The sequence below is a fragment of the Heptranchias perlo genome, chromosome 2, assembly GCF_035084215.1.
Source record: "Heptranchias perlo isolate sHepPer1 chromosome 2, sHepPer1.hap1, whole genome shotgun sequence".
NCBI classification, from domain to species: Eukaryota; Metazoa; Chordata; class Chondrichthyes; order Hexanchiformes; family Hexanchidae; genus Heptranchias; species Heptranchias perlo.
Window position 1 is genome coordinate 124,717,567 of NC_090326.1, and position 24,684 is coordinate 124,742,250.

At 43.2% G+C, this 24,684-nt stretch overlaps 1 protein-coding gene and 1 long non-coding RNA gene across 2 annotated transcripts in view; one reads left to right on the forward strand and one right to left on the reverse strand.

Annotated features, from left to right (window-relative positions):
- The window catches only part of cubn (cubilin (intrinsic factor-cobalamin receptor)), a 347,393-nt gene that overhangs the window by 239,118 nt on the left and 83,591 nt on the right, over positions 1-24,684 (reverse strand). The window contains exons 16-19 of the mRNA XM_068007070.1: positions 22,924-23,089; positions 21,569-21,794; positions 20,180-20,310; positions 3,738-3,924 (exon numbers count right to left, since the gene is read on the reverse strand). Coding sequence (XP_067863171.1) covers positions 3,738-3,924; positions 20,180-20,310; positions 21,569-21,794; positions 22,924-23,089 — 710 coding nt within the window. The remainder of the gene's footprint in view (positions 1-3,737; positions 3,925-20,179; positions 20,311-21,568; positions 21,795-22,923; positions 23,090-24,684) is intronic.
- LOC137343029 (uncharacterized) lies at positions 11,785-23,235 on the forward strand. Its single transcript, XR_010967528.1, has 4 exons — positions 11,785-11,837; positions 19,654-19,788; positions 20,978-21,225; positions 23,026-23,235. It is a non-coding gene; the product is annotated as an uncharacterized lncRNA (long non-coding RNA).

Sequence of the window (24,684 nt, forward strand, 5' to 3'; positions counted from 1 at the left end):
TCGATGATCTGGCATGTCTTGCAGAGGTTACCGTGGCAGGGTTGTGTGGTGTCGTGGACGCTGTTCTCTTGAAAGCTAGGTAATTTGCTGCGAACGATGGTCTGTTTGAGGTTGGGTGGCTGTTTAAAGGCGAGTAGTGGAGGTGTGGGGATGGCCATAGCGAGGTGTTTGTCCTCATTGATGACATGTTGAAGGCTGCGGAGAACATGGCGTAGTTTCTCCGCTCCGGGGAAGTACTGGACGACAAAGGGTACTCTGTTGGTTGCGTCCCGTGTTGGTCTCCTGAGGAGGTCTTTGCGATTTTTTGCTGTGGCCCGTCGGAACTGTCGATCGATGAGTCGAGCGTCATATCCCGTTCTTACTAGGGCGTCTTTCAGCGTCTGTAGGTGTCCATCGCGTTCCTCCTCGTCTGAGCAGACCCTGTGTATTCGCAGGGCCTGTCCATAGGGGATGGCCTCTTTGACGTGGTTAGGGTGGAAGCTGGAAAAGTGGAGTATCGTGAGGTTGTCCGTGGGCTTGCGGTAGAGTGAGGTGCTGAGGTGCCCGTCTTTGATGGAGATTCGTGTGTCCAAGAAAGAAACTGATTCTGAGGAGTAGTCCATGGTGAGCTTGATGGTGGGATGGAACTTGTTGATGTTTCTGCCTCTCTCTGTTTTTTTTTCCTGTTTGTTTTTTTGTTGAATGTGTATTCGGGGGTTCTGCAGGTGACACCTCTCTGTCTGAACACGGTGATTGCCTTGGCAACGGGCAGTTGCAGGGGCAGTCTGTAAACACCATGTATTGTTCTGTGATGTATAAATGCGTAGGCTTCAAGGAGCTCCTGAACATTTACCTGACGAAGGAGGAAGCCTCCGAAAGCTTGTGAATTTAAAATAAAATTGCTGGACTATAACTTGGTGTTGTAAAATTGTTTACAATTGTCAACCCCAGTCCATCACCGGCATCTCCACATCTCGGTTATAAAAGGCAGTGGGAGGGCAGGCCCAGGAAAACTAGACATTTTTCTTGTGTTCCACCTCAATACCGCCATGCCCAGGGATCATCAGAAGAGGGGTGGTGGTAGTACACCCTAGGGCTGTGGTAGGAAGGTCACTTATGACATTGTTGGAAGGGAGAGGACACTGATAGTGGACACCTTTCCCTCTCTTCAGGGCCATACCTTTTCCTGGAGGGCTGACCGCTCATGGAGAACCTCTCTTCTAAATATTTTTGAACGTTATGTGGCACTTTTGCCACCTTTAATCCATCCTGCCAATCTGTCTGGTGCTGCAGTGGCCAACACTCCCCCACTCGCAGCGGTGGGCTCCCTCTATGTGGTGGAGATTCTGCCAGGAGCCCACCCTGCATGAAGTATTAGACCCTGACCTTGTAAAATGGGTTATGATCCTGGCGAGATGCGGGATCATGGGTGGAATTCCCACCCAAACCACTTCCAGTGGCAAATTTGCCCCAAAGAAAATCCAGCCTTATGAGTCAGAAAATATTACACTCTTCCCATTGAAAACTAACTTTCTTTTCCCTGTTTTATCTAGGCACCCGGCAAATCTTTTAGTTATGCTCATGAGTAAAATCATATTGACTTGATATACAATTCGTCTTGTTGTGATAAGCTTCTTGGGAGCCAGCCAAACCATGTGCTTTATAATAAAGGACAGGCATGGATGGAGTGCCAGGACATGGAAGGAGCTCAAAACTTTAAATCAAAATGGATTACAGTTCTAGTTTTAAAATAAAATGCATTCCAATGTAAGACTGCTGCTTTGTTTCCATCTCAGACTGTTATTTTCTGGCACATTTCTCTGTACAAGAAGTATTGTTACCATGACGTTGATTTTAACACTACAGCGGAAACAGGCGAGTGGACAGTTAAGAGTGAGCAGGCTACGTACACGCTTTAAACTCAACCCTTTTGCATCAGTTCTCATTTTAACCTGCAGGGTTCTGCATGCGGATGAGTCGCCCACGTAAAGCAGGGAAGGGCATCATGAACTTATGCAAATCAGGGTCCCATTACATCATCCCGATTGCATTTTAACTGGGGCATGAGCAAGGAAGCTGCCAAGACTGCCTGAAATGGTGGTGGAAGCAAATTCAACAGCAACTGTCAAAAGGGAATTGGATAAATACTTGAAAAGGAAATATTTTCGGGGCTATGGGGAAAGAGCGGGGAGTGGAACTAATTGTAAAGCTCGGCACAGGAATGATTGGCCGAATGGCCTCCTTCTGTGCTGTATGACTCTATGCTGCTAGGATTCTATAATTCTATGTCTTTCCTGCCAGGCTGAAGCAGGTCTGCAGCTGCTTTACAGACAGAAGAGGTCCTTCAGGGTAAGTCTAAAACTTCCCTTTGCGGGGCTAGGAGAAGCAGGAGTGCTTCTTTGGGCCCGACAAGGAACGTCACGGCCTCCCCTACCCCAGACACCTCCTCCCCCCCACCAATTCTTCTTGAGAGACCCTCCTGAAATCCATTCCCTGTGACTTCCCTGCGAGCCTTCCCTAGTGCCGGCTGCCCAAACTTCCTCTCTTGCCTCTGGCCAGCTGTCTCTTTCCACCCATTTCGGGCAGTCAACTGACGAGTGGCATATGGATGAGACCCAAGAATTAAAATACTCAGAGCCTCAAACTTAGGTCAGCCAGAGCGTTTCACGCTTGCCCGAAACCTGCTCCAGGTTAAAATCAACAATTTTCAATTTTCAAAATTGTAGTCTGTAGTTGCTTAGTCTGTTTAGAACTTCACAAAGATAAGTATAAATTAAGGCAGCCATTTGGCCTATCTAGTTCCTCTTTCCATTGAAATCTACGTTGCCCCAAAGCAGCACCTAACTGCCCACTGCATGATTCTATTACCTTACCCAGAAAACAATTCCAGGTATTAATGTTCCTTCTGTGACATTATTCTTTTACCAATTTGTATCTATGTCCCCTTGCCCTGCAGTGGTGGTTTAACTTGAAATAGTGCTCTGGATTAGCATATTCTACTCTAGTTTCTATCTCTGTAAGGCTTTCATTCATTTGCCGCCTTTCAAAGCTGAACATTCAGAAGCCTAGATTTTCGTCTTCAGTGTTTGGATGCACGAGCTACACGTGTCAGCAGTGAAGTTGGCGGTATGACTGCACTACCCGCCTGAAATCAGCCTCAAGTGGCCCAAACTGTTTTAGGGTTTGGTTTGGGTCTCCCTGGACGAACTAGGGGTGCCAAGCCGGGGCCAGTTGTAGGAGGATGGTAAATCGGCCGGCTCCCACGTTGAGTCAGCCGACAGGTTGGGCCGAGGGGGGTAGAGGCCGTTAGTTGATCCCAGAGGGGGTTGAGCACGAGCCAGCAACGACCCGCAGTAGTATTTTTGTGGAGCCAGGAGGCGCACTCCTGCTCCTCCTGACCCCACAAAAATAAAATTTTAAAAAGTTTGGGGTTTTTTCTTGTTCAGCCATGTTTACTTTAAGGACCACTGATTAGGTGAGAAACGGCCTGCTGGCAGTTGAAAATTGCCTCCTATTAGTCTGTTCAGAAGCTAAAGCCGATGCACTTGTAATCACTCCAATTCTATTTAGAAACTGTAGCTCAAAGGTTTGTAATCACTGTTAGTCTGTTTAATATACCCCAAATATTGTTACAGAGAAACTGAACTCCCATGACACACTGCTGATTAATAAATTAAAATCCAATAGATCCTATGCGGAGTTTATAAAAACTGGAATATCTAAGTAGTCACAGGGAATACAGAAATAAGAACACTTACCTAATTTCAACATAGCCAGAAATACAGGTTTGATATCCTTCTAAATTAAAGTCAGTAAAGTTAAGCATGATTTGTTTGTTGTTTTCCACAGTAATGGTGTAGATGCACTCTTGGTTATTAGAGTAGCCATTCGGATAGTTGGGTGAGGTAAATGTGCCAGTCGATTCAAAGAATTCTTCTCTACATACTGTAAGTGAAACGAAGAATGATTACTATACTATAACATAAGTTAGCATGTTACTGCAATGCAATACAGGGTAGTTAATCTAATCATTACCCGTGGGAGATGAAACATAGCTAACATTGCACTCTGTAAAATGATGGATAGCCCATTCAGATATTATATTATTAATATTATCTAAATGATATAAATTGAGAATAATGTCACAAATTCAGAGGTTGAGACAACGGAAATGTTGACTGTAGTATGGAAATGCCATGCGACAGAACTCCACACATGCGAAGTGGACTCCATGGTACACTTGGGCATAGTGCTGCAAGGTGTTCGCAGGCCTTCTTATACCTATTGTAATTGCTGGTGTGCCTCAAGCATTTTTCTTTTCAAGGCTGGGCCCAGGAGTTCCTCATCTCTGTCCCGCTCAGCAGAGCTAGGAGTGGACATCGCCCTCCGGCAAATCATCTCCTGGGCTGTCCCTGCCATCAATGAGGATATTTGTTCATCAAATCATTAGTAAAGGCCGATATTTTGGAGCATTACTTTATAGTAGAATTCTGTAAGCAATCATGATTTTGTTTTCAATTTATATTTGACTTTAAAAGTTAAATCATGGAATTATTTTTGTAATATTAAATTTTTTAAAACTACTTTTTTAGCCATTCAGATTGCATTAACTGCTGCACTAAAGCCAGGATTTCTGCTGTAATAGAGCAAGTTCATCACAGCTCAGTATTTATATCTTTTAGTTTCATATTTCCAAAACTAGGAATGTATTCACAATATACAGTAAAACTGGGCACGTTAGTCTTGGAAATCTGGATATATATTAGCTGTTTTATATAATATAATTGCGCACACATTTAGAAGTGAAAAATAAACCTTTCTCTGTGCATTTATTTCTGCAGGCAATGGAAAATCAAACCAATCCAGACTGTGGCCGCAAATTGTGCGATTTTACCCTCCTGGCCTTCATTAAGCAATGGAATATCAGCCAGCAGAGCAAACGGAGCACAAAGCACTTTTGTGAAGTTCTGGAAGCACAAAACCATATAATCATAATGTGCACAGGATGCCAGAACTTTCCCTGTAGTTTAGTGTACAGATCTCTAAAGCTTAGGAAAAAACTGCAACTTTATGAGTCACTGCGTAAGCCTCTGCTTGGAAGTTGTCCAAACCCAAATGTCAAAATTTGCACTCAGATTTTTACTAGTTCTGCTTTATACTAGAGTATATTGACTCTTGCTTTTGCCTTTGAGACGCCCTCACTCACACCGCATGTGGCATAGTCTCCACAATAATGTTTTATGTCTGTGTTCACATTATCTGTCTATTGTTAGCTGGCTAGGGCTAATGGCTACTCAATGAAGGTACTAATAAATCTGACATTAATGAGATGTGTTTTACTAGAACAGATAATAACTTACTTAAGTGAAGGCAGAGCTACTGGAGTTTTTGGTTTTCTAGCTAAGGGTACTGCCATAAACTGCTCAATTAATCTGTCTCAGAGGCAAGAGTTTAACACTTTTCCCTGTTAGTACCCATCATCAGTTTCTTTTGTTTGTTACATTGCCTACAGCTGACTTGCAATAGACCAGAGCAGAACATTTTTGAGTTTTATGTGTTTGATGTAAAATCAAAAAGACGGCAGGCAACATCAATTATGCCAATAATAACTGTTTCAACACACCCACCAGAAACTACAGTCAATGCCGCCTTTGTTATAGAAAACTCCAGAATGACCGTTACAGGGGTTGCCTTCTAATTTCTTCCAGTTAGTCATAGCATATGTTGAGGGTGTTCTCCATTTCAAACATAGGTTATTAAATATTCCAAAAATCATTTTTAATGCTTCCCTTTTGATTCATATCCTGCAGGCCTCAAATTTGAGCCAATCCTTTAGGGATTATGGAAATACTTTACAGCTTTTTTTAAAAATTGAGTTTTGTCACTTTTTCAGAAAATATAGGAAATAAAATTAATTTTCATGTCACTTCAGTTTATTTTAGTTTCTATCTATTTTGTAGTAGTACAAATCTGTGTAGTGTTGTCACTGTAGAGTAAATTATAGAAAACATTTGTGAAAACATAGGAAAGCACGGGACCTGAAAAGACTTGGCAGTTTATCAAGCCACTCCCAAAAATCTCATCTGGCTGGTTCCAAAAAAAGTTTTACACAGAACGACAAGGATATCATCAAAAGTGGAAACAGGAGTTCTGGTCTCCATTTTGTGCCCCACCTTAGATTTCAATTCTGATGATTAATGCCTGAAAGCCATAATTCTTGTAACGCATAATACTAGCCTGGAAAACAAATTTACCAATTTCCTCCCTAGGGAACTGTAGGAAATGCAATTCTTACTACACTCTATATATGGTTGTAAAGCCAGAGAAATGAAAGCGTGTGATGGAATGCCAGCCAATTGGCAATTCTATGGTCTCTCAAATGCAATTTGTTTTTCTGTTTTCCTTTCATCTCTTCTGCCATCTGTCCTTTCCTGAAAGTGTTGATTCATGTTGGAGTTTATAGGGTGTGATCGCCATTTTCTTGTTTGATATGGACATTGACTCACAGGGAATTATATTGGATAACCCCCAAAACGGGTGCCGGTATCACGGTACATAATTAACTCACGCTCGTTCATTGCGATGCACGTAACATTCGTGCAGCCTGCTGTTTTAAATGATTGCTGCGTGCAGCCAGCGCTACCTGATTGGCTGCACACATCAGCAGGGGGCTCCGATATCGCGAGTGGCTCGCATTTCTTAAAGGCAGCCTGCACCTCTTAAAGGGGAGGTGCACTGTAGCTGCAAGAAGTGGTGGAAGTCAATTGTGAAGTGAGTCTGTGCTGTAATATACTGAAGAATGAATGTGCTACAGGCCTTGATGTAAGAGGTGGAGAGAAGGAGGGGCCTCCTGTATTCGCAGGGGGGCAAGAGGCTCTCCAGACATATGCTCAAGAGGCAGTGGGAGGAAATAGCGGAGGAGGTAAATGCCAGGAGCATAGCGCCAAGAACATGGATGCAGTACAGGAAGAAGTTCAATGATTTAACATGAGTTGTCAAAATGAGTGAGTTCAAGTTTCAAGTGGCATATCCTACCAACTGCACCACTAGCGCATCTACTGCTCAATACACTACACACCCCATCACCCACCTACCAACAATCTCAATCAGTACTCAACCATTCAAATCATATGCTTCATCTCACCCTCACACATTATCACCGTTGCAAGCCGCACACCCTCAACTCACAGGTCGCACACACTGGCAGCTATTTAACCATGACAGCCACATCACCCAAACATCTCGCAGGACACTCACTGACACACTTCCCTCTTTCTTGCAGGAGAAGGTGGCGCATAACACGAGGCAGCAAGAAAGAAGTGGGGGAGGACAAGCGCACCTACACATCTTAACTCCCATGGAGGAAAAAGTGCTTGCCATCATGGGAAGGGCCATCACTGAGGCCGTGGCCTCTGGCGGTGCTGGAGGGATCGATAATGAGAGCATACCTAATGAGAGCATACCTAATCCTCCTTCTCTCTTCCCACTGCTCCCTCATCCCACAATCTTTTCTGATTCACTGCTGCAGATGGTGTGAGCACGCACATCTTACTTTCTCCTCTCCCCTCACCACAATTCAACCCATGTCCCTTTGTCATTTCAAACACCCAAGAGCTGGAACCAGCACAGTCAGAGGAGGCAGAGGAAGATGACAGGGATGATGCAGACACACTGTCACTTGATCTTACACTCGCAGCCACCAGCTCAGAGACTGACACTGCGCGTACTTTAGAGCCTAGGATAGAGGAGGGATCTGCACGTGGTGAGACACCGGGCACAAGTGCGCAGGAGCCAGAGCCGGTGGGCGAGATCGCACACCAGTTCTGCTGCAGAGGATTCAGATGATGACTTTGATGGGCCAGGCTGCAGAAGAAGGCTGATGATGCACTGGAAAGCCTGTCAGAAAGCCTGCCCACATTGTCAAGGAGCATGGAGGAGTCCAGCTCCAACTTGGCACAGGGCTTTACGCAGAGTTTGGCACCCATTCCTTTCAACGTGGAATAGGTGGTTACCTCCATCAGCACACCTGTGGAACCCACCATGATACATTGTCTGATGACCGATGTCACAGCTTCCATTGCAGCGCAATCATCTTTCATCCAAGGTCTGACTGCTGCATTGGAAGCTCAGACTGATGCTATCGTGGCTCTGGGTTCTACTGTTGAAAGGGATTTCTGGGACATCACAGCAGTCCAGCAATCTGTTCTCCAGCAGATCACCAGAATTGCTGAGGCCCCGCCCCGGGAGAGTGGCAGTGGCGCCATGGAAGATGAATCTGCTATCCTCTCTCAGGATGACAGCATTTCTGCCTCCACCCCTGCCACACCTCCAGTGCCCTTGCTGTTGCCTGTCAGCCAGCCAGCCCAGACTGCAGCGGCCTAGGCCCAGAGCTGCTCGAGATCATCCTCCAAGGCCACCTGCATTCTCATCAATTGAAGGTCAGCAGCCTCCCACCACCCATGCTCCAGCCACTGGGGATCCACCTCGTAGGAGCACTAGGAAATGTAAAGGCACACAAAAGACAGGCACTAAGGGAATGCACAAGGGTGAATAGTCTCATTTTGTTTGAATCATTTCATGTGTTAATTTATAAATGTGCATTTGAATTTGCATTTGGTGGTGGTTTACATTTCTGCTTTGAGCTGAGGGAGGAAGCAATGTGTAATCATAAGGAGGACGATTTGATGGTCTTGGGGGTGAGAAAAGGTGAGGAGTGTGGGACTGTTGGTGAATGGGGAGGTGTAATTGAGGTTACTGGTATCTCTCATTCATAATCTGATCATGCAGAGCCCTGGCAAAAAGGGCCTCTCTATGTTGTAGCCTCCCTGGCTCTTCCCCCACTTTCTGTTGCACTTCCTCCTCCACCTCTGCCTCTTCTTCTTCCTCTTCCTCTTGCTCAGATTCTCGCCTGATAGGCGGCGGCAGCAAGGGCTGTTCCCTCATTATGGCGAGGTTGTGCAGCATACAGCATAAAACAAATCTTGATACCTGCTCAGCTGAGTACTGCAGGATTCCTCCAGAGCAGTCCAGACAGCGGAAGGGTTGCATGAGGATGCCTATGGTGTGCTCCATGATGTTCCTGTGGCAGCATGGCTCTCATTGTAGGCCTGCTGTGCATGTGTGCGTGGGTTCCTGACCAGAGACATGAGCCATTTCATGAAGGGATAACCCTTGTCACCCAGTAGTCAGCCTTTGACTTGCCGTGCTGGTTGAAATACAGGTGGAGCAGAGGACTGCCGCAGGATGAAGGAATCATGACAGCTGCCAGGATAGCGGGCATTCATCTGCATGATGCGCTGCATGTGGTTGCATACCAGCTGCATGTTGAGGAAGTGGAATTCTTTTCTGATCATGAATATGGCTGAGTTCAGATGAGAAGCACGCATGGCAATATGCATGCAGTCAATGGCACCCTGCACCATGGGGAAGTCTGCAATGCGAGCAAAATCTCCTCACTCCTCCTGCTCGTCTCTGGCAAGAAGCAATGAGATGAATGGGGCAGAACTTGCTCCCGAAATACCGGAGGAGCTCAACAGCGTTCTCCGTTTTTAATGGTGAATCGAAGGATCAACTTCTCACGTTTGCACAAGCGCACTAAAACCCGGAAATCGTGAAATTGGTCCTATTGGTTTGGTGGCCATTTGACAGCTGTGAATTAAAGGGCCATCGCACCCTGCAATCATTGAAATTATTGAAAAATTGCAAACTTGCTCATCTGCCCAGCTGGAAAGTAACTAATTACACCACCAAGCAGGTACGCTGAAAAATACCAGGTCTAAACTAATTTTTAAAAGCGGAGTAACTCTTAATGACTGCCAAACAACTAAAAATTAAATTTTTAAAATGTGGAGTCTCATATTACTCCTTATTTTAATAGTTTCTGGTCATTAAAAAAATGCAAAAATTAAAGTCAAAATTTATTTTTTACTTTCCCTTCTGTCCCTTTAATTCAATTATTTCTTTAGCTTTTTAAAAAAAAATACAATTTTTATTTACAATGACTTTCAGAATATTACTTTAAATGAATGAAGTCTGACTGCCTGCTTGTGGATGTGACGTCTCTTCCTGACAGAATTTGTGGACGTGTCTTCTATTCTCACAGACTGTTCCATGCGTATCAACTTACCCTCCTCAGAGTCTGAGTTGATCGCGTGCAATTTTTTTAAAAGTTCAAAATCAAGCAAGTCAACGCCATGGAGCCCCTGTAAGTACATTCGTTAATTTAATTTGCAGGAGCTGCAGTGACCGTTGCCACGCTGCTCTGAGCAAGTTCTGGTCCAAATCTGTTTCTCATTGTGTACCTCCCTTATACAGCAGTACGCTGCAAACTGCGAGATGTTGCTTATATCTCCAGCAGCTGCCTGAAAGGAGCCAGAGCCATTAAAATTAAGAGCCATGGTCACCTTGACTGCGACAGGCAATGCTGTTCTTGCCCTGCTTTCAGGCTGCCGTTGTGGCTGCAGCAGTTGACAAATTTCAGTCACGACCTCTTTAGTGACCTCAGCCATCTGATGCTCATTGCTGAAGTTGAGGTAAGAGAATTGGTCCCTGAAGACCCTCCTTGGATATGGCCTCCTGCTGATTGCCCTCCTCCACCTCCCTCTTCCAGCAGCTTTTCCTGCTCTGCGTGACTTCTCTTTGTTCTCGCAGTCATGTCCAATTCCCAGAGGAAGCACGATCAGGCCACTCATATCTGGAAGCAACTTTTTTCAGCCCTATATTTTAAGGGTTAAAATATAACTCTACGTAGAATATTGAAACTTTAGCCAAACATAGCAAACTTCCAAAAACACATACAATTGCACCAGCAGCCAGAATAAATAATCCAGCAACTACCCTGTAAGTACTTCATGATCCCTTTAAATAGTGCTGGTAGCGGGGGGGGGGGTTCTTCATGGCATTTAATGTCGCATTCAGCTTTGCGAGGTTAAGACAGGATGTTGGCTGGAGTGCGGCGTTCCAAAATTTCAAGGGTTGCTTCAAATCAGCGTTGCACACTGATTTGTGTCATAATCTCCCAATTCTGTATGCTGCCAGTGGTTGTTAGGTGCGTGCGCAAACCCCTTTACCAAGATACTTCCCTTTGGAAGTTTGCGCGAGCATCTCGGACGCCATTTTCGGGACTTAGGTGTCCACGTAGCGCCTACAAAACGGGTGCTAAACTGCCCAATTTCATCCCCATTGAGTGTTAAAAGGTTATTTGACCATTGCTGAACTCGATCTTGTTCTCACCCAATATTCAGAGATCGACAACAGGGATCACTGGCTAGCAATCAAGAGCAGAAATCCTGTTTGATTTTCCCCTCCCAAGTCCAACTATAGCATCCCACTGCACACCTGGGTGAGATCAACTAATGGCACAGATCAAGGGTTGTACCTGGGTAATACTTTTGTGGCTCCACCTCCTCATCTGTTATTTAACAGTGAAGAGCTTCTCTATTTCTGATGTTTGATGTAATTTGTATTAATAAAAACCTCACATGGATTGTAATTGTTGCATGCACCTGTCATCACACCCATTATGAACTGCATGTTGATACCTGGGTTTTACTATGCCATAGAAAAAAAAAGATAATCCTCATTTTTTGCATTTTATTTTTCAAGAAGTCAGTTCCAGCAACAGAGCTCCAAGAGGTAGTAGCCTCAGAAACCTCCCTTCTCTCACCTTGGATGAGGGACAGGTGCAGCAAATTCTGTGGAGGGAGGCCAGACAAGAGGTTGGAGATGGGGAAGTAAGACGGCATGTGCCAGTTGTGGATTCATGATGAACGTCTGTGTCCCTTTATTTTCGTCCTATTGTGGTTTGCATTAATTGCCAACAAATCATATCATGAAGCCCTCATGTTACTCCTTCCACTGTAAGTTACAACACTGCTCATCAAAAAACAACAGTAACTTCTCTCTTTTCCTCTTCTAGATGTTGCTGAGGAAGAACACACCAGTCCCAGGGCTTCCAGCCCTGCCAGCATTTCAGAGCACACGCGTCAATCACTATCTCTCCCAGGCACAGAAACATCAATCCTAGAGAGTTAGACAGTAAGCCAGAGTGGAGTATACCAAATGACACACAAAGGACAATGAGCAGGAGCAGCAGCCGGTGGCATGAGGAAGAATATGTTGGTGGCTGGATGTTCAGGTTGTGTAGCCCCCTGACTGAAGTGCCCGGGGATATAGATCTTATAGGTCCAGCTTTTAAAAGAGTGACGGTTCCAGAGCATGAAGTGTTGGTGCAAATTTTGGTCTTAGCCGGTGGGTGTCATGCACTTCTGGTGCAACCTGACCAGTCAGTCATCCTTGCATTGCTACTCCTCTTCTTCCTGAAAACCAAAGATACAGGGGAATTCCCTTGGCAGAACCCACTGTGCTGTGTGTGAGAAAAATGAGAGCAAATGGCACAGAAGGCAGATGTCAAGATAGTTGTCAACAGCAAAAAAAGCTCCAAAAACTATTCAGAAGTAATCTTTAAAACAATGCTATTAACTGTTGATGCCAACCTCTTTCAGTTCTCTTCTGTCTTCTTTTTGAGCTTGACAACCCTGGATGTCTGTTTTGTATGGGCAAAAAGAGGAGCCATTGCACGTTTTGTGGAAATAAGAGAAAATGGGGCATAGGACATTATGACATAATTCCGCCTCACATGGGGAGGGCAAAAAAGTTGGCTGAGATCCAGCACACTTTGCAAATCAGGTCCGCCTAATTTACATCCATAGATTTGGGGCTGCTGAATGAGGTGGGTGCATTTCAGGGCACCCTGCTCAGAGGTCCATGTCTTGCAGGAGGAGGAGGCACAGATGAGACAAACTAACTGGCTCCTTCAAAAGGGTTAAGAAGTGCAAGTTAGCAGCAGGAGCAGGCAACCAGCGTAGTATGAGAAGTGCTGCTAAAAGTTGCCGGGCCATCTAATGATATGGCACTAAAAGGTAGATCCATCCCAGGAGGTCCCACCAGTGGAGGTCAGTAGCCTGCCACCATACTTACTCTTTCCACTGGAGTGGCACACAGAAGGAGCAGATTAGGTTCAAGAAGATGCACACCATACACTGTCACCAAGGGGAAGCACCATGGTACAAACAATAGTGCCAAATATACAAGTCACTTGTAAGGAAATGAAATGATTGCACTTAGTTTAAACGTAGTCCCAAAAGTTCATTTAGGTAGCAGCAAGTGGATCGATGACCATGCACGATAGTTGATAAAGGAGGGCATGGTGTTGTTTGGGCCACTACTTTGTGAACAATAGGACAAAGCTGTTTGTGAAGGAGCCAGATTCCACATTTAGCTGAATGTCTGGCCAAACAGTGACCGCTGCATGAGTATTCCCAGCTGTGACTTGCATTTATCCATTTCTTTCTCCTCTTCTTCATCCAAATCTAGGAGTGCCATTGAATTTCCAAGAGAAATTCCCAAACTGTTCAATTTGCTTGCTGTAAATGAAATAAGCAGCTGATAGGAAGACAGCTATGGGAAAAGCAGTGGGACAAAGTCTTCCAATGAAAAATAATTAATCAGGGCTGAACAACTGCAGGATACAATGAAACATTCAAAATGTAGATCCAATAAGGCAAACCAGACCATCAAATCCCTCCTGCATCCATTTTATATGGGCTAGTAGCACTAATGGAAAAACTGACTAACTTCAGTTAGGGACCAATTTACATAAATTTGCTTCGAATCGAGGATATAAATGAGTCTCTCAGGGCTAAGAGCAAAGGTTCATAAAACTTCAAAGAAATTTCAAATTGCAGAATTGTGCTCTCTGCGAATCAGGAGAGATAGCCTGCTCATCTGAATATGTGGCCTGCCCTTCCAAAATTCATGCATGCACTTTTAAAGCAGAATTGTCCCATAAGAACATAAGAAATAGGAGCAGGTGTAGGCCATACTCCCCCCCGAGCATGCTCCGCCATTCAATCAGATCATGGCTGATCTTCAACCTCAACTCCACTTTCCTGCCCGATCCCATATCCCTTGATTTCCCCTAGGTTCCAAAAGATGACAAGAGGTGACCAGCAACTACAGAACCAATTGTGTTACTTCAATTAAGTGTAAAATAATGGAATTGATTACCAGGAGTAAACTTGAGGATCATCTGTACAACAACAACCTAGTGAACAGCAGTCATTCTAAATTCAGAAGGGGAAAATCCTGTCTGTCTGAAAATCAGCCTCCTCAACTTCTTAGACTGGACATATTCACTTCCCCTGCAAAATTCTAGAAATGGCAATGGGCCAAAGGGAGCTGGCAAACTGGTTTTCAGCCTGATCTTCCATCCTTGCCCTCCGGAGTTACACAGGGGCATTAGCGTAACTCCAGTGGAAAATGTCCCCTCTACAATTGGGCCTTGGGAATCTTTTATATTGTTTGCTGTTACTTCAGCCAATATACTGTTTCAAACGTACATTTTCTACCATCCATCACTGGAAGCACAAATACCATTTTGGGTCAATTTTTGCTTACATAGCTTAATAAAGCAATAGAAATGGTTGAAGCATTTGGTTCTGGCACACCCACTAAAGAAAGCTTTCTGCTGTTGTCATCAATAAGAGGAGAGTATCATACAGCCGCATAAAAATGGCTGGAAATGTGGGTTTCGTAGTTCCCTCTTCAATTTTTTCCATCCAGCGAGAAATACTTAAATAATTCTGCACCCAAAATGTGAAAATGGAAATTTCTTCACTTACATTTATTTATACCTATCACAATTTTGATAGAATCTATACAGTAGTGATGAATGTTATATTTCAAATCCACTTATTTCTGGATTATTAGTTACTCTCGGACACCTTTCTGTACTTTTAAATATGGAGTTCTGGCATTCACTGCATAACATGCTTGAATCTGTAAAGTATTCCAGTTGATAAACAGCTTTAGTTACAGCAAAATCATGTCCCACTGTCAGTAATGAGGTATTCCATTCATACACCTTCCCTCTTCCACTGCCAATGGTGAGGTATTCCATTCATAGACCTTCCCTCTTCCACTGCCAATGGTGAGGTATTCCATTCATACACCTTCCCTCTTCAACTGTCAATGGTGAGGTATTCCATTCATACACCTTCCCTCTTCCACTGTCAATGGTGAGGTATTCCATTCATACACATTCCCACTTCCACTGTCAATGGTGAGGTATTCCATTCATAGACCTTCCCTCTTCCACTGTCAGTGATGAGGTATTCCATTCATAGACCTTCCCTCTTCCACTGTCAATGGTGAGGTATTCCATTCATACACCTTCCCTCTTCCACTGTCAATGGTGAGGTATTCCATTCATAGACCTTCCCTCTTCCACTGTCAATGGTGAGGTATTCCATTCATAGACCTTCCCTCTTCCACTGTCAATGGTGAGGTATTCCATTCATAGACCTTCCCTCTTCCACTGTCAGTGATGAGGTATTCCATTCATAGACCTTCCCTCTTCCACTGTCAATGGTGAGGTATTCCATTCATACACCTTCCCTCTTCCACTGTCAATGGTGAGGTATTCCATTCATAGACCTTCCCTCTTCCACTGTCAATGGTGAGGTATTCCATTCATAGACCTTCCCTCTTCCACTGTCAGTGATGAGGTATTCCATTCATACACCTTCCCTCTTCCATTGTCAATGGTGAGGTATTCCATTCATACACCTTCCCTCTTCCACTGTCAATGGTGAGGTATTCCATTCATAGACCTTCCCTCTTCCACTGTCAGTGATGAGGTATTCCATTCATACACCTTCCCTCTTCCACTGTCAATGGTGAGGTATTCCATTCATACACCTTCCCTCTTCCACTGTCAGTGATGAGGTATTCCATTCATAGACCTTCCCTCTTCCACTGTCAATGGTGAGGTATTCCATTCATAGACCTTCCCTCTTCCACTGTCAATGGTGAGGTATTCCATTCATAGACCTTCCCTCTTCCACTGTCAGTGATGAGGTATTCCATTCATAGACCTTCCCTCTTCCACTGTCAGTGATGAGGTATTCCATTCATACACCTTCCCTCTTCCACTGTCAATGGTGAGGTATTCCATTCATACACCTTCCCTCTTCCACTGTCAATGGTGAGGTATTCCATTCATAGACCTTCCCTCTTCCACTGTCAGTGATGAGGTATTCCATTCATAGACCTTCCCTCTTCCACTGCCAATGGTGAGGTATTCCATTCATACACCTTCCCTCTTCCACTGTCAATGGTGAGGTATTCCATTCATAGACCTTCCCTCTTCCACTGTCAATGGTGAGGTATTCCATTCATACACCTTCCCTCTTCCACTGTCAGTGATGAGGTATTCCATTCATAGACCTTCCCTCTTCCACTGTCAATGGTGAGGTATTCCATTCATACACCTTCCCTCTTCCACTGTCAATGGTGAGGTATTCCATTCATACACCTTCCCTCTTCCACTGTCAATGATGAGGTATTCCATTCATACACCTTCCCTCTTCCACTGTCAATGATGAGGTATTCCATTCATAGACCTTCCCTCTTCCACTGTCAGTGATGAGGTATTCCATTCATACACCTTCCCTCTTCCACTGTCAGTGATGAGGTATTCCATTCATAGACCTTCCCTCTTCCACTGTCAGTGATGAGGTATTCCATTCATACACCTTCCCTCTTCCACTGCCAATGGTGAGGTATTCCATTCATAGACCTTTTCTCTTCCACTGTCAGTGATGAGGTATTCCATTCATACACATTCCCACTTCCACTGTCAATGGTGAGGTATTCCATTCATAGACCTTTTCTCTTCCACTGTCAGTGATGAGGTATTCCATTCATAGACCTTCCCTCTACCACTGTCAAAGGTGAGGTATTCCATTCATAGACCTTCCCTCTTCCACTGTCAGTGATGAGGTATTCCATTCATACACCTTCCCTCTTCCACTGTCAATGGTGAGGTATTCCATTCATACACCTTCCCTCTTCCACTGTCAATGATGAGGTATTCCATTCATACACCTTCCCTCTTCCACTGTCAATGGTGAGGTATTCCATTCATACACCTTCCCTCTTCCACTGTCAATGGTGAGATATTCCATTCATAGACCTTCCCTCTTCCACTGTCAATGGTGAGGTATTCCATTCATACACCTTCCCTCTTCCACTGTCAATGATGAGGTATTCCATTCATACACCTTCCCTCTTCCACTGTCAGTGATGAGGTATTCCATTCATAGACCTTCCCTCTTCCATTGTCAATGGTGAGGTATTCCATTCATACACATTCCCACTTCCACTGTCAATGATGAGGTATTCCATTCATACACCTTCCCTCTTCCACTGTCAGTGATGAGGTATTCCATTCATAGACCTTCCCTCTTCCATTGTCAATGGTGAGGTATTCCATTCATACACCTTCCCTCTTCCACTGTCAATGATGAGGTATTCCATTCATACACCTTCCCTCTTCCACTGTCAGTGATGAGGTATTCCATTCATAGACCTTCCCTCTACCACTGTCAATGGTGAGGTATTCCATTCATAGACCTTCCCTCTTCCACTGTCAATGGTGAGGTATTCCATTCATAGACCTTCCCTCTACCACTGTCAATGGTGAGGTATTCCATTCATAGACCTTCCCTCTTCCACTGTCAATGATGAGGTATTCCATTCATACACCTTCCCTCTTCCACTGTCAATGGTGAGGTATTCCATTCATAGACCTTTTCTCTTCCACTGTCAGTGATGAGGTATTCCATTCATAGACCTTCCCTCTACCACTGTCAATGGTGAGGTATTCCATTCATAGACCTTTTCTCTTCCACTGTCAATGATGAGGTATTCCATTCATACACCTTCCCTCTTCCACTGTCAATGGTGAGGTATTCCATTCATAGACCTTCCCTCTTCCACTGTCAATGGTGAGGTATTCCATTCATACACCTTCCCTCTTCCACTGTCAGTGATGAGGTATTCCATTCATACACCTTCCCTCTTCCACTGTCAGTGATGAGGTATTCCATTCATAGACCTTCCCTCTACCACTGTCAATGGTGAGGTATTCCATTCATAGACCTTCCCTCTACCACTGTCAATGGTGAGGTATTCCATTCATAGACCTTCCCTCTACCACTGTCAATGGTGAGGTATTCCATTCATAGACCTTCCCTCTTCCACTGTCAGTGATGAGGTATTCCATTCATACACCTTCCCTCTTCCACTGTCAATGATGAGGTATTCCATTCATACACCTTCCCTCTTCCACTGTCAATGATGAGGTATTCCATTCATAGACCTTCCCTCTTCCACTGTCAATGATGAGGTATTCCATTCATAGACCTTCCCTCTTCCACTGTCAGTGATGAGGTATTCCATTCATACACCTTCCCTCTTCCACTGCCAATGGTGAGGTATTCCATTCATAGACCTTCCCTCTTCCACTGTCAATGGTGAGGTATTCCATTCATAACCTTCCCTCTTCCACTGTCAGTGATGAGGTATTCCATTCATAGACCTTCCCTCTTCCACTGTCAATGATGAGGTATTCCATTCATAGACCTTCCCTCTTCCACTGTCAATGATGAGGTATTCCATTCATACACCTTCCCTCTACCACTGTCAATGGTGAGGTATTCCATTCATACACCTTCCCTCTTCCACTGTCAGTGATGAGGTATTCCATTCATATACCTTCCCTCTACCACTGTCAATGGTGAGGTATTCCATTCATACACCTTCCCTCTTCCACTGTCAATGATGAGGTATTCCATTCATACACCTTCCCTCTACCACTGTCAATGATGAGGTATTCCATTCATACATCTTCCCTCTTCCACTGTCAGTGATGAGGTATTCCATTCATACACCGTCCCTCTTCCACTGCCAATGGTGAGATATTCCATTCATAGACCTTCCCTCTTCCACTGCCAATGGTGAGGTATTCCATTCATACACCTTCCCTCTTCCACTGCCAATGGTGAGGTATTCCATTCATACACCTTCCCTCTTCCACTGCCAATGGTGAGGTATTCCATTCATACACCTTCCCTCTTCCACTGTCAATGGTGAGGTATTCCATTCATACACCTTCCCTCTTCCACTGCCAATGGTGAGGTATTCCATTCATACATCTTCCCTCTTCCATTGTCAGTGATGAGGTATTCCATTCATACACCTTTTCTCTTCCACTGTCAGCTCTAAGATATTCTGCATGTAGATCTTCCCTCGACTGTCTGTCATGAGATGTCTCACACGTGTAATCCCCCTCTAGTGTCAATAACGATATAGCTAAATACGCATCCTCGCTCTAGTGTCAGTGGTGAGATATCTAATGTGTGTTCTGACAGTGATATATTATGCTAAAATTACTTTCTAGATCAATGAGCTATTTCCTTGTACATAGGAACATAAGTAGCCCACTCAGTCCTTCGAGCCTGTTCCGCCATTCATGGATGACACCTCAACTCCATTTACCTGCCTTTTTTCCATATCCTAACAGAAATCAATCAATCTCAATCTTACAATTTCCAATTGACCCAGCATACACAGCCTTTTGGGGAGAGAGTTCCAGATTTTCACTACGCATTGTGTGAAAAATGCTTCCTGATTACAGATCCCTTCAGTGGCTATCATGAAATCCTACAAATTGCAATTAAGTTTAAGACCTGTAGTTGAGGCTCGATATTCAAATTTAACTGAACAGAATTTATCAATAATGAGTGTCAGTTTTTTCTTCACCCAAAAAAGGTTCCTCTGTGAAGTGTTTAATCACACCTATTGTAGGTGCCACCATTTAATGTGCCTTGTCTGAAAATTTGCATCAATATGCCTACTGGACAACGTCAGAACCTTGCGGTCACTTCCCCACTGATCAGAAGCACGGTAGGCAAGGCTATGCACTTATTCTGAATGTGATATTTTAAGTAAGGCAGACTGTATAGTGCTGCCAACTAGATAAGAATGTTTTTCTCTTAAAGAGCAGCAATAAAGGAACTAAGCAAATGGGGTTTTTAGCAAACTCAGTAACATTACTGTCCTGTTAGTTAGTTTTGAATATTCAGCCTAAAGGATTAGTTTTGTATGCCAATAGTGAATGTTAAACCCAGTGCCAAAGCAGAGACTAATGTATTTAACAAATATCACATGCTGGATTTTCAAATTTAAGTAAACAGGACTCACCAGCATTGGCTATACTATTGTTCGCTACCTTGCCCATTATTACAGTATAGAACTACCATAGCAATATTACAAATTCTACACAGTAACTGCATACCTGATGAAGCACCAAGGGAAACGTAACTTGCTGAGAATCCTTCAGTGGCTATGCTTGGATCAGACACAAAAAGAAGACTCATCATACTGCCACTGCTGGTTATAGAAGGAGGAATAGACCTACCGCAGTACCTGGAATACATGAAAGAAATGTTGACTTTATTATGAAAAATGTTAAATTTCTTCAATAATTAGAGCAAATATATTACTTTGAAACCAATAATAATTGCCATTTTCCGTAACAGCACAAAGAGTGCACTTTTTTAGTGCATAATGTAAACATATGGAGGATAGGTAGCATTGTGGGAAATTGTATTAGAACAAAATGTGTTGTATCACAAATGGCAGGATGCAAGTTTCCAAGCTTGGCCAAGCTGCTGTGGGAATTCATTCAAGGCAAGGAAGGCTCTTTATCAAAAAAAAAGATGGAAGTCTGGAAACCACCTTAAGATTCACATTAGTAGGGCTCAAGGATCTTGTCTCATGCCAACCAATTACAAGGTGGCATTAAATTAATTGTTAGGGAAGACTGTCAGCCAGACTGTTCCACTCTCTTGGAAATAGCCCTTTTACTACCAGTGACAGTGAAACAAATAGGGAAAGGTAGACAACAGTCGCTTTAGTTGCTTAATTACATCACTTACTGATGTCCCCTGCCCATTGACTTCATTATTAGGCAATTGTGAATGCTGCTTTATGGTGGCTTATTAGCCAATCAAAATTAGAATTTCAGCTCAGTGGTATAACAATATTGATTAATCATTATATGTTTATTGCATTATTTATTGTCTTCTTTTAGGTTCTGCCCACATTACACGACATTCCCTAACTGTTCCCAAGTCTTCCAATCTTTTAAGCCAGCCACTAAGAGACACACAAGTCTGCCGTTGACTTTCCCTGTTCCCATCGAAGAGTGCCCTCATCTCTGCTCAAAGCCTGTCCAAATTGTCTGTCCAAGGTTAGAACTCCCCATCTGGAGCCCTACAATCTGAATGTTACCAAAAAGATTAACAGGATTGGTAATGCTGAAGAGTGCTGCAGTTCCAAGTGAGTGAATAAGCTAAATCAATGGCTTTAAAACTCGTATGTTTAATAGAATTTAACGGATAGGGCAGGAACGTCATCTTTCACTTAGAATCTGTCACAAATAGAATTAGTTAATGGCAGTATATCTGTCCATTCCTAAGGAGGTTAACTTCTTTTATTCAAAATTTAGTATCATGCTGACAGGTGGAAATAATGGCGTCTCGGTGTGCTCTTCTGAAATTAGTTGAACATTTGTCTTGTTAAAGCAGTTTTAGAGGCACCTAGCAATGCTGGTTACCCAGGAAACTCGAGTAATTAATATTAATGTCACCAGACACAAAATGGAAAATGTATAATTACTTACCTTCCTATTGGTCTGCCAGAACTAATGGTACCATTATCAAACACTTCAACATAATCCTTGGTACAGTTCATGTGATATTCAATATTAAAAGAGGTGAATGTAAGGCGGATGACATATCCAGGCTGAACTGAGATATACCAGATACATTTGCCACCATGTGGATAATCTGTAGGATGTCCAGGGCTAGTAATGGTACCTTCTCGTTGTGTCAGAAGCTCATTACATCCTACAAAGAAAATTTTTTATTTTCACTGACTGTTTGGTGCAAAGAGAAAGCCTGAATGATAAAGTACTTATAACGTACATTCTTACTGCTGTCAATTCTGATCATTCCATCACATTTTAAAAAATATGTTTATTGCATTTCTGAAATAAGAATGAGCAGCCAATAGCAGAATATAATCATCCTAACCCATTTATATCAGAGTTTACATCAGACCCCTTAGACTATAGCAAGTTCTCTGCAGATTTCAAACTACCCACACGTTCTCTGTCATAGATCAAATATAAACATGTTTACAGTCTAATTTAATAAATATCTGTATATTATTAGACCTCAAGAAGTCCCCATAGATTATAAATCCAGTAACAGTCCAGCTTCTCTGATCGCTAAGTGAGTTTTTCAAGATGAAAAGAATGCTACTCTCCACAGCCAGAGAAACTAGTGCGAGAAGCAAAATGCAGTAAATATTAATGTTTGTTTAAATCCACCAGTTTAATAACATTTCCAACACAAACCTAGCTTTAAGAATCCAACTTCAGCAGCCCAAGCCCAAGCCCATTCTTGCCAGAATAACATTAAATCCAGCAAAGGATCAATTCACATAATTTTTGTGGCTGGAATTAGGCTTGTGTTGGTCAGCACTGCAGCCTCCTGAAAGCTGGCCAGTTCATTTCTCATATAGCACCTTTTAAAAATAAATTCTGGTTGTGGGCAATACCAGCAAGCCAGTATTTATTACCCATCCCTAGCTGCCCAGAGGGCTTTAAGAGTCAACCACGTGGTGTTAGACTGGAGTCAAACGTAGGTCAGACTAGGTAGGGGTGGCAGGTCTGTAACCAGCCCACAAATTACCAGATTTAGTGACTTCAATTCACAACTTGCCACGATGGCATTTGAACTCATTGACCTCTGGATTATTAGCCCACTACTATAACCACTAGGCTACCGTATCTGTGTTAGGTGCATGGGCCTTTAGACTCGATTTCCCCTCCTGTGCTTAGCTCCAGCAAGGCTCCACATCACCAGCAAAGCCTTGCAATTTTTGGCGTTTTGCAGCCAAGCTGCTTCTAAAGAAGACTTATATGAGGGAAGAGATAATGGATAACAATAAAATAAAAATATTTTAAATCACCTTTATCAGTTGATCCATACTCAGCTTGAAATCCATTGTTAGACATTTTAGAATCTGTCTTGAATTTGATGTACATTGACCTCTGTGCTGTCTGTACTATAGGTGGAATTACGGTGCCACAATATTTACCGATCAGTGGAGAGTCTACAACAGCACCATCTTTGACCTGGAAACAAACAGACTCCTTTGAGATGAGCAACCAGACTTTACCATAAGCTCATGAACAAGTAAAACAGTTTTCTATGAATACAATGATAAAACAGTTGCCAGTTGAATTCAAATACACACCACTAATCTTCTGGGAAATTATATGTTCACATACCAAATTGTGTGATGTTGTTTATTACTTCATTTGGAGACAATAACTCTTCTCTAAAAAACTGGTTCATTAAAATAAGAACAGAAAACACTGGAAATGCATAGCAGGTTGATAAGCATCCAAAAAAGAAAGGCAGCTTAATGTTTCAAATGGGACTCTTAATCACAATCGGTTTATCAAAAGTAGTTCATTGTTTCCATTGGCACAGCCCCGATTTTCATCGCTCCACCATTGGCAACCATGCCTTCAGCTGGCTAGGCCTGAGGCTGTGGAATTCCCTCTCCATCTCTCTACCTGTCTCTCCCCCTTTAAGACGCTCCTTAAAACCTACCTCTTTGACAAAGCTTTTGGTCACCTGTCCTAATATCTCCTTATGTGGCTTGGTGTCAAATTTTGTTTGATAACGCTCCTATGAAGTGCCTCAGGACGTTTTACTTCATTAAAGGCGCTGTATAAATGCAAGTTGTTGTTGTAGTCAAATGATCTCCAGGCTCCTCGCATTGGAGTATGCCATTACATTCACTGAGCTTGGAATGTTATGGATTTTTTGATTGTTTAGAGATGTTTGAGGGAACATTCAGAGAGTGCCTGACAAACCTGATTGAATTTTTTGAAGCGGTGACTAAAGTAGTGGACAGGAGAATGTCAATGGATGTTATTTATATGGACTTCCAGAAGGCATTTGATAAGGTCCCACATAAGAGACTGTCAGCTAAGATAGAAGCCCATGGAATCGAGGGAAAAGTACAGACTTGGTTAGGAAGTTGGCTGAGCGAAAGGAGACAGAGAGTAGGGATAATGGGAAGGTACTCACATTGGCAGGATGTGACTAATGGAGTCCCGCAGGGATCTGTCTTGGGGCCTCAATTATTCACAATATTTATTAACGACTTAGATGAAGGCATAGAAAGTCTCATATCTAAGTTTGCCGATGACATAAAGATTGGTGGCATTGTAGGCAGTGTAGATGAAAACATAAAATTACAAAGCGATATTGATAGATTAGGTGAATGGGCAAAACTGTGGCAAATGGAATTCAATGTAGATAAATGTGAGGTCATCCACTTTGGATCAAAAAAGGATAGAACAGGGTACTTTCTAAAGAGTAAAAAGTTAAAAACAGTGGATGTCCAAAGGGACTTAGGGGTTCAGGTACATAGATCATTGAAGTGTCATGAACAGCTGCAGAAAATAATCAAGAAGGCAAATGGAATGTTGGCCTTTATATCTAGAGGACTAGAGTACAAGGGGGCAGAAGTTATGCTGCAGCTATACAAAACCCTGGTTAGACCACACCTGGAGTACTGTGAGCAGTTCTGGGCACCGCACCTTCAGAAGGACATATTGGCCTTGGAGGGAGTGCAGCGTAGGTTTACTAGAATGATACCCGGACTTCAAGGGTTAAGTTACGAGGAGAGATTACACAAATTGGGGTTGTATTC